The following is a 10,787-nucleotide window of genomic DNA, read 5'->3' as shown; positions in this document are numbered from 1 at the left end:
TGACTAACTGGATAAAAGCAGTTTCACTTTACTGTAACGCAGCTTTAAAAGCAGGAAAAGACACGTGTAGCATATCAGGATATCACCGTATCTAGTCTCACTCTCATATCATCATATTGATATAATATCCATATATCTCTAGATCACTCTGAGGCAGTAAAACCACATCGGGTCCAGGTTTTACTGTCACACTGAACTCTTGTAAAATACAAGTTTCAGGTTCCTGGTCCAGTCTGTGATTGATAAGAACAGAAAATGAAAGCGAGTCAGAGCAGATGAGTCTGTTGACCTTCATCAACACCAACTAACAGCTGATGAAGAGGAAGGTCTCGATCCACCTCATGAGATCATACTTTCTCTTTCCAGACTTCTTCTCTGGTAGAAAGAACAATATTTCCCTCTGAAACGTGACGTTAGTGGAGTGGAAACATAAAGTAGCATCACATGGAAATACTCCAGTGAAGTACAAGTACTTCAGTAACTGTATTACAGCGCAGTATTTGAGTAAATGAACTTAGTTGCTCACTGGGAATAAACTCTATAGAAGAAAAGTGAAGCTAACGTTAGCAGCGTCTGCTAACGGTCAGAGCTAACGCAGCAACAGCGGCTAACAACCGGAACCGAGCCGTTAAACCGCCTCAACAGACTCACACCGGAGCCCAACCGGCCCGAGGCTGCCGGTGAACCTGTGAACAACCGTCAGGCAACGTTAACGTCACCGTGTGTGCGTGTGTGTGTGTTAGCAGAGCGGGCGGACTCACCAGCTGTCCCCGGCGCGGAGCTCACACTCCCGCAGCAGAGACTCGACCTCCCGCCGCTGGGTCTCCAGGCCCGGAGGCTCCGCGGCGGAGCGGCGGCTGTTGGCCGTCATGATGCGGATCAATCACTCATAAAGGTCGGAACTGTGAAGAATATTAAACTGAGCCAGGAGACGAAGCGCAGAGTCAACCGCCGCATCGATCTCCGATCAACGGGAAGCGACACGAGCGGTGTTTGCGGAAGTAGGAAGTGGTTCAGACCAGGAGGATGACGACTTCCGGTCTGCGCCTCCGACTCTCAGCAGCAGCATCAAGTTACTCTGAGTCATGTTGTTATATTTTTATATTCATACATGTTGGTTTAGTGACCAACTCATCAGGTTTCACTGAAATAGTAATAATAATAATAATAATAATAATAATAATAATAATAATAATAATAATAATAATAAAACTATCAATGTAGTCTATTCTGTCTCCCCTCTGCTTAATCCCAAACCTTTCATCAGCACTCGTTGAAGAAAATTAATATGAGCTTTACAATATGAGAAACTGCTTTTCTTTGAACCGTATCCTGGAGACCATTAGAATTTAATAAAATAAACAAAAGTTGACTTTTTAAGGATAACATACATTTAGAACCACTTTAAATCTAAAGATAGAACTGAAGCTAACTATTAACTATGCAAAAAATAATAATTAAAAGTAGACGCTGTGCACTGGACTGTTTTAAACTATCTGGTTTGAACAAAACAGCAAACTGATTTTTAAATGTTCTGAACATTTACTGCAAAGATCATTTATTCCTTTCAGCCAAACCACTACTGTTACTGTAATACTTTAACTACATCAAGCTCATAATACTTATATACTTTTACTGCAATACTTTAACTACATCAAGCTCATAATACTTATGTACTGCTACTGCAATACTTTAACTACATCAAGCTCATAATACTTATGTACTGTTACTGCAATACTTTAACTACATCAAGCTCATAATACTTATGTACTTTTACTGCAATACTTAAACTACATCAAGCTCATGATACTTATGTACTTTTACTGCAATACTTTAACTACATCAAACTCATAATACTTATGTACTTTTACTGCAATACTTCTTCCACCAATGTTTATTTATGTCTTGTTTTGTTTCTATGGTGTCTTTTATTTGTGGATGTAAATATCATCACCAACAAGCTCTCAGCCAAACAACCGACAGAGACGACTGACTGGCTGAACTTCATGGAGGTGTGGATGTGCAGTTCTGCTGGTTTCCAGTTCATGATGGGCTGAAAGGGAACCAGTCTGCTGATAAACCAGTCAAAGGGCTTCACAAAAAGGAAATAACAGGATCAGGTTGGAACAGGAGGAGGAAAAGGAATGACAGAGAACTTTAAAGAAAGGAACAGAAAGCAGGAAATCATCATAACAAGACTCAGACTGGATCTCACTGGTTTAAATGGTACTTTGTACTGGGAAAAGGAACAGTGAAAAGTGTGGGAACTGTGGGAGTTAAAGAAAACATTGAACGTATAATATCACATTTTACCATAAAGCAGAAAGATATACTGGGATCTGATGAGGATACTGGGATCTGATGAGGATACTGGGATCTGATGAGGATACTGGGAACAGGAGGAAATACTGGGATCTGATGAGGATACTGGGAACAGGAGGAGATACTGGGATCTGATGAGGATACTGGGAACAGGAGGAGATACTGGGATCTGATGAGGATACTGGGAACAGGAGGAGATACTGGGATCTGATGAGGATACTGGGAACAGGAGGAGATACTGGGATCTGATGAGGATACTGGGAACAGGAGGAGACTCTTGTACAGGTGGCGGAATGAAGCTTAAAGTTGTTTGCGATCCGCCAGTAAACCGAGAGAAGAAGAAGAAAGCTCTCAGCCAATGAGGCGGCGGTTTCACTGACACGTGGTTGCCAGGGAGCGGAAACGTCCCCGCTGCTGTTGGCGGGCTTAATCGGCATCATGGAGGTGGAGATGATGGCGGAGGCTGAGCGCGAGCAGAAGCCCGCAGACAGCGCGCAGAAGGCGGACACAGCGAGCTACCAGCTGCCCTGGGTGGAGAAGTACCGGCCGCTGGAGCTGAAGCACATCGTGGGGAACCAGGAGACGGTGAGCCGGCTGGAGGTGTTCGCCCGGGAGGGAAACGTCCCCAACATCATCATCGCAGGTCAGAGAGGAAGAAAGAAGCACCAACTATAACACATTCATTTTAGTCTAAAATACTAAACGTGCAACATATTTATCATTTATCTGAGCTCATAACGTTACTGTATATAAATAATATATAAAGTAAGTTTCTTTATCATTTCTACTTCCTGTTTACAGTCCACAGACCTGCAGCTGTTTATTGTTGTTATAGTGACAGAAATCACTTAATCAATAAACATGATTCTGATCCTGAAGATCAATGAGCTCAATATTAAAACTCAACCATGTAGAGTAAAAGCAGCGATGGAAGAAGTACTCAGATCCTTTACTGCAGTAAAAGTACATTAAGTATTATGAGCTTGATGTAGTTAAAGTATTGCAGTAAAAGTACATAAGTATTATGAGCTTGATGTAGTTAAAGTATTGCAGTAAAAGTACATAAGTATTATGAGCTTGATGTAGTTAAAGTATTGCAGTAAAAGCACATAAGTATTATGAGCTTGATGTAGTTGAAGTATTGCAGTAAAAGTAGTGGTTTGGTCCCTCTGACTGATATATTATTATATATGACATCATTAGATTATTAATAGTGAAGCATCAGTGTTAGAGCAGCATGTTACTGTTGTAGCTGCTGGAGGTGGAGCTAGTTTACACTACTTTATATACAGTTAGCTAGTTTACTTTATATACAGTTCACTTTTATTCTATTTTCACCACTTCTGCTATAAAAAGTTTGATGAATATCAATAAAAAAAGAAAACATTCTATCACGTTATTGTCAGTAAAGTATTAAACTATCCTGAGCAGTGATATTTAAAACATCTGCAGCTCTCTGACACTGAAGTGAAGGATATGAGCTCATCAGAAGTCATCTCCTTCTTAAAAATAAATGATTATTAGTCAGGTAGCAGCTGCTGGAGCGATGACGACATGTTCAGTTGAATGATCACATGCTCTTCCCGTCGCGGTCCAGGTCCTCCCGGCACAGGAAAGACCACCAGCATCTTGTGTCTGGCTCGAGCTCTGCTGGGAGCCTCCATGAAAGACGCCGTGCTGGAGCTCAACGCCTCCAACGACAGGTGAGAAACATCAAACGGTTTCAGCTCTGGGCCGGAGGAAAGGAAGGGAAGGGTCGTTTTTTTTTTTTGTCTGGGCAGCGAGCTGACGGGAGTCTGTGCTGTTGTGTCTGCAGAGGAATCGACGTCGTGAGGAACAAGATCAAGATGTTTGCTCAGCAGAAAGTTACGCTGCCCAAAGGACGACACAAGATCATCATCCTGGACGAAGCCGACAGGTGAGACTTTAACAACACACCTGCGTTTTGATTCGAGCTGCAACAATTAGTTGATTAAACGATTTTCTGCTGATCATTTTAGTCATTTTCGAAGCAAAAACACCAAATATTTGCTGGTTGCAGCTTATTAAATGTGAGAATTTGATGCTTTTCTGTGTCAAACATGATAAACTGAATATTTGAAGACGCCACCTTGAAATTATAACCAGCATTTTAAACTTTTTCTGACATTTTTATAGACAAAAAAAAAAAAAAAGAATCAAGAAAATAATATTCAGAATAATCAGTCATGAAAATAATTTCCAAAAGATGTGACTTGAATGTTTGAGTTTCTTCTCCGACGGCGCCCGGCGAGGGAGCGCAGGCGTGCTGAGCCACGCCCCCTTCTTCTGAGCCAACCAATCACATCTGTAGGATCTGATTTAATGATCCGCTTGATCTGAAATACTCGACGTCACTGAAGAGACAGACGGTCGTTTCTGTTTGTTTGTGTTTTCATGTCTGTCTGAGGCGTAACAGCAGCTGATGACATCATCAATCATGTGACTGAAGAGCTGAAAACATCAGATGTGTGTGGAGCGATGATGAGGAGGCTGTAACCTTCCTCACATCAATACAAACTAACAGAAACGTCACATTTCCATCATTTGACTCTTTTAATGACGTCGTCTCGTTGTATTTCTTCTTCTGCGATGGTTTAATGGCACCGACTGGAGAACTAGAACATCTGGATGAAACCTGCCAGCTGTGACTTGAAGCTCCGTCTGTGTTCATGTTTTCACGTCTCCCTCCTTCCTTCCTTCCTTCCAGTATGACAGACGGAGCCCAGCAGGCGTTGAGGAGGATCATGGAGATCTACTCGAAGACGACGCGCTTCGCCCTCGCCTGCAACGCCTCCGACAAGATCATCGAGCCGATCCAGTCTCGCTGCGCCGTGCTGCGTTACTCCAAGCTGACGGACGGGCAGATCCTGGCCCGGCTGCAGGACGTGGTGGACAAGGAGCGTCTGTCCGTGTCCGACGACGGGCTGGAGGCCGTCATCTTCACCGCCCAGGGAGACATGAGACAGGTGAGCCGGGAGCTCGCCGCCGGCCGCTCGGCCGCAGGGGGGCACACGCCGGTAGGGTGGTTTTCTGACTTCCTGTTTGTGTTCGCAGGCGCTGAACAACCTGCAGTCCACCAACTCCGGCTTCGGCTACATCAACAGCGAGAACGTGTTCAAAGTGTGCGACGAGCCGCACCCTCTGCTGGTGAAAAGCATGCTGGGACACTGCGTGGACGGAAACATCAACGAGGCCTACAAGGTGGTGGAGCAGCTGTGGGCGCTGGGTTACTCCCCCGAGGACATCATCGGGAACATCTTCAGGGTCTGCAAGACCTACCAGATGGCCGAGTACCTGAAGCTGGAGTTCATCAAGGTGATTCATTCAGTCGGTTGCCGTGGAGACACGTCGTCGTCCCTCACAGACACGACAGAATTAACGGTGACACGTCTCCGAGTATCAAACTAAACTTCTCACCTTGTCGTATCTTCTTCTTCTTCTCCTGCAGGAGATCGGTTACACGCACATGCGGGTGGCCGAAGGGGTTAACTCGCTGCTGCAGATGGCCGGTCTGCTGGGTCGACTCTGCAGTAAGACGGCGCCTCCTGCTGCCTGCTGACCTCCTCGCGGCGGCGGCGGCGCTCCGCTCTGACTGCACCTGCTTCCTCGTTACACCTGATAGAAACATGTGATCAGATTATCTGAACTATCTGCTGCAGTTATATGATGTTGTAACTCGTGTCGTCTCTCAGAACAATGTAAAGAACAGACTTTGTAATAAATCATATTTTTGTTGATTCATGTTGAAATGTTTTTATTTTTGAGTCACTGGTGATTCTCTATAAAAAAAGAGCCTTTAATCCATCTGCAGGGTTTGTTTGATCAACACCAACAAGCTCAAAACGCAGAAACTGAACTTGAAGGTTTAAGTGTGTTTCAAAGGAACCAGGATGTTCAGTCCTGTTCACAGGTTTTAGACACTAACAGTAAAGTGAGGAGGCTTCGAATAGTTGTTATCGATCAGTTAACTTGATCCAGAGTTCAGAGTTCTCAGTGTTTCAGCTACTCAGCAGGTTGGTTGTTTCTGCATCTTCTTCCTGTTGATCCCAGACTGACTCCATGATGTCGAGCTTCTTTATGACTCCGGCTGCAGATGATCAGACGTCTCCTGATGCTGCTGCTTTACGGAGAAGAATCTAAACATCTAAAGAGACTAAAACATGTCAGAAGTGTTTGTACTTGTTGAAAGGAAGGATGTGTGATGATGATATCGTTCAAAGGAAGAGCTGACGAAGTTCTTATTTTGTAGACGTTTATTAGACGATGGCCATCGGGTCCATTCCATGTATAAAGATGGTCTGGGCACCGTACCACTGTCGGTGCATAGCTTATATGGGGTTACACATCTGTATCTTATCACATGAATAACATAGGTTTTCCATGGGCACTAGGTCAGTTGGGAGCCCTCCAATCAAGTAATTGACAGCTGCCTCACAACATACCACATCTGGAACAGTTCCAAACTTGACCATGGATCCATTGTTTGTATCTCTAAGGTCCCCCCGAAGGGCCATACCATATTACATTAGCAGACTCTGAAATGTTTATGTCACATGTCCAACACCCAAAATCAGTTAAGTACATGGGGTCAGATAAAAATCATACTAACACTTGTTCTGCAGTGATTCCTCCTGGCTGCTGTCTGGATGTGATGAATTGTACAAATGGAAAATAACACTTTCAGACTCTCCTCAAAGATGTTCAGAGGTTCCCGTTAAACCGTTAAAGGATAATTCTGCTGATTTTTCCAACAATGAGCTGATCTACTATTGTGTGTGTGTATCAAAGCTGATATATCTGATTCCTCCATTGTTGTCCAGAAACTATTAAAAACACGTCACTGACCCTGAAACCACCCAGATTCTGATTTATCTCATGTTCTGATCAGTTTAATTGATTAACTGGTGACAGCAGACGTTTCAGACTCACTGTTAGAACGATGCATGAACCCACGGTGAGTATTGTTAAATTGTTAAGTTTTGTCATTAATATCTTTTCAAGGAAACACAAAATAACACAAAACCAACACTTATGCATCACTGATAAAAGGTCACATGGGTATGACATCATGTAAGTGGGCGTGGCATCGGTAGAGGATGTAACTGTGTATCAGTGACTGAATCTGTTCTTTCACTCTTGATGAATGTAAATTTTGTCACATTTTTGTTTTTCGTTGCTGTTAAAATGAGAAGCTGTTAGTTTTTGAGGATCCAGATATACATGCTGTCTTGAGAAGAAATCAATTTTCTAAACTGGATCAAATATAATTTCTATTAAATATGTTATCAGCTCGTTTAGCATGCTGGAACTAAGCTAAGAAGAGCTAGCATAGTAGTGTTATTACCACACCGATAAAAGCTGCAGCCTTGTTCTCCTTACATGTATATCATATTTTAATAAATATTTAATCAATATTTTTAAATAGATTTTGAATTCAAAGTACAGGGAAAGTTAACTTTAGATCATCTTACTGTTGCTTCTGTCTTTAATCATTTTTTCCTTGATTCTGTAAGATTACAGAAAGGAAACTGGATATTGTTCCTATAGATCAATAAAATCATCAGCTCCTTAAAAAGCTCCAAAAGTAGAGATGCTTTCTAATTTGACACCATGTTTGTCAAATCACACAAAGATATTTTAACTCCTCCTATTGCTCATTTAATTAACTTGTCTTTTAAGCACAGCTCCTTTCCTGATGACTAGAAACGTGTCGTTGTCACACCTGTTTTTAAATCTGGAGACCTTGAAACCAGTAACTACAGACCAGTAAGTAAACTGCCAGTACTCTCAAAGGTTGCTGAGAAAGTTATTAAACAACTGACAACATTTCTTAATACAAACAGTTTTGGTCTACATTGTTTGCAGTTTGGCTTTAGAGCAAATCATTCGACTGAAACTGCTACCTTGCACTTAATAGAGCAAATTAAATCAAGACTTGACAAAGGAGGAGTAGTTGCTGCTGTATTTTTAGATCTGCGTAAAGCATTCGACACAGTCAATCATGATGTTTTAATATCGAAACTCTCTAAATGTAACTTCTCATCTAGAGCACTGGCATAGATGTCTTCATATTTATCTAATAGGAGACAATGTGTTAAAGTTGGTGACACACTGTCCAGTAACATGAAGTGCACAATGGGTGTTCCACAAGGGTCAGTGTTAGGTCCCCTATTATTTAGTCTATATATTAATGATCCCCCTCAACAGTGTCATGATGCAGAACTACAAATGTATGCAGATGACACCGTTGTGTACACACATGCAAAAACAGCTGAGTTAGCTGCTGCTAAGCTAACAATTGCATTAGAAAGGATCAAACATTAGCTTGATCAATCATGTCTGAGTCTAAATGTAAATGATAGAAAAATCTGTACATTGTGTACCATGTATGGTTACATATTAGACTGCAGGGTCCCGAGGGTAACAGCAGGACAAAGTCATATAGATATCATGTGGAAGGGAGAGCTCTGTAAAGCTTTGTCTAGGACTGGTAGGAATCTGTAAACAGCTAACGGAGCCTCCCAAGGCTATCGATATATATACCAGTGAATTTCTTTCCTTCTTCAGAATTCTCCATGGAGACTCTGTGGACTCTCCATGTCTGTAACGTGTGCTGTTTGAATTAAAGAGATGCTTGACTTCAACCAACCTCAGTCTATTGATGATTTATCTATCAGTAAACAAGACAAAAGGTATGTTTTTCTCTAAGACTATGGTACAACCTCCTAGCGCTGATATTCTCATCAAAGGTGAAAAAATTGACATAGTCACTGATTTTAAATATCTTGGTGTGACACCGGATCCAAATTTGAACTTTAAGAAACATGTTTAAAAAAAACGGTTAAAACCATAAAGTACAACTTAGCAATTTTTAGACATATTAGAAATTGTCTCTCTTTGGACGCTGCAGATATTTATGCAGCTGTGATTCTTTCCCAGATGTGTTATTGATCACATGTTGGGGGCAGGCTGGAGAAACAGCCATAAAACCTCTTGAGTCCTTAAACAAACAAACTCTAAAAACTCTGGACAAAAAGCCAATGCATTTCCATCACTATAGGGTTCTGGAGAAATACAATTTACTGAGCTCTAACAATTTTAGATTGTTCTCAAATTTGTGCCTAGTTTATAAAATGTTAAATGGTTTGTCCTCTTCCACTATGTGACTTTGTGTTCACTCGCTCAGTAAGTTCTGTTAGATCCTCCAGAATATCCTCTAGATGATTGGACCATTTCATCACACTGCATCTGGACAGTCAGCTTTCTCTGTGAAAGCCACGACTCAGTGGAACGTCCTTCCTGATGATATGAAGAACTGCAGTTCCATCAATACATTCAAGACCAAATTAAAAAAAATGCTAAAAACTACTCAGCTGTAACCACTGAATCTAAACTTCATCTATGGTCTTCTCATGAATGCAGTTCAAGTTTACATTATTAATTTCTAGTTGACATTGTGGGTGTATGTGATGTAGCTGTTGGGTGTAGCTTTGTATTTTGTATTTCATGTGGTGTGTTCTGTGTGGTTTTTATTTTGTTTGTTTGTTTGTTTTTGCTTTGTATTGTTTGTTGTTGTGCTGTTGTATGTTTTGATTGTCGGGGACTACGGATGCAAATTAGCTTCGAGCTAACGGCGCAGTTTAATGTTTAAAACTGCACACTGTCCCAGTCAATAAATCAAATCAAACAATCAATAAAATGTAATATTTCACAGAAGTATCTCAATTGTGTTATTTTAAGACATTAAAATGACTTCTTCTCTTCTTTAATTTCTGTTTTTTATATCAAAATATAAGGTTTCTCATTTTGCCAGCAGAGGCTGTAAAAATGTTTCATCGACTGTGTTTGATTATTCTTTATTTTCTTCTTCTGTATATTGTAGTAAAGGAGTTAATGTTTATAGTTGTATTAAGTTAATCATTGGGATTATTCAGTAAATTGTTCCAGAATGCACATTTTCATTTTAACAACATAGACCTGCTTCATGTGGAGAAGCAGACATAATGACCTCTGACCCGGAGAATAAACCTGCTGCTGACTGTGACTGACAACTGAACCACAAACCTGAACAACGACTTCCTGTAAATGCTCCTTATTTCCTTTTCGAGTTGCGTGGCGACTCTGTTTTGTAACGCCTTTTTTTAAAATGTTTTTTAAATGAATAAAAACTTGGAATAGCAAAAATAAATATCTGGCATTTGCTGTGTAAAATAATTCTTCTGCTCTTGTTCCCCTCAAGGTTGCAGTTTCCTTCAATACAAACATGTTTGAGTTGTATCAACAGAGTTTGACAGTTTTATCAACAGAGTTTGACAAAAGGCTTCAAAAAATAATCTTGAGGGAAAGTTTCTCTGCTCACCTTAAATCTGACTTTAAACACGTGGACTGATCACGGTCCACGTGTGCAACTGACACAAACGTGCAAAGAGTCACTAAACCGCCAA

The 10,787-nt window shown here is 41.2% G+C and overlaps 2 protein-coding genes across 2 annotated transcripts in view; one reads left to right on the top strand and one right to left on the bottom strand.

The window, feature by feature from the left end:
- usp11 (ubiquitin specific peptidase 11) overlaps positions 1-1,055 on the bottom strand; it is a 24,481-nt gene extending 23,426 nt beyond the window's left edge. The window contains exon 1 of the mRNA XM_067593642.1: positions 762-1,055. Coding sequence (XP_067449743.1) covers positions 762-871 — 110 coding nt within the window. The 5' untranslated portion in view covers positions 872-1,055. The remainder of the gene's footprint in view (positions 1-761) is intronic.
- A 1,644-nt stretch (positions 1,056-2,699) lies between these two features.
- On the top strand, positions 2,700-6,080 carry rfc2 (replication factor C (activator 1) 2). Its single transcript, XM_067593558.1, has 6 exons — positions 2,700-2,965; positions 3,920-4,025; positions 4,139-4,240; positions 5,051-5,309; positions 5,398-5,658; positions 5,792-6,080. The coding sequence occupies exons 1-6, from the start codon at positions 2,761-2,763 to the stop codon at positions 5,900-5,902; spliced, it is 1,044 nt and encodes a 347-aa protein (XP_067449659.1). The 5' UTR covers positions 2,700-2,760; the 3' UTR covers positions 5,903-6,080.
- The last annotated feature ends 4,707 nt before the right edge of the window (positions 6,081-10,787 follow it).

Source organism: Thunnus thynnus, chromosome 6 (genome assembly GCF_963924715.1).
Source record: "Thunnus thynnus chromosome 6, fThuThy2.1, whole genome shotgun sequence".
Lineage (NCBI taxonomy): Eukaryota > Metazoa > Chordata > Actinopteri > Scombriformes > Scombridae > Thunnus > Thunnus thynnus.
The sequence above is the reverse complement of the archived record's forward strand: the minus strand, read 5'-3'. Positions and strand labels throughout refer to the sequence as shown.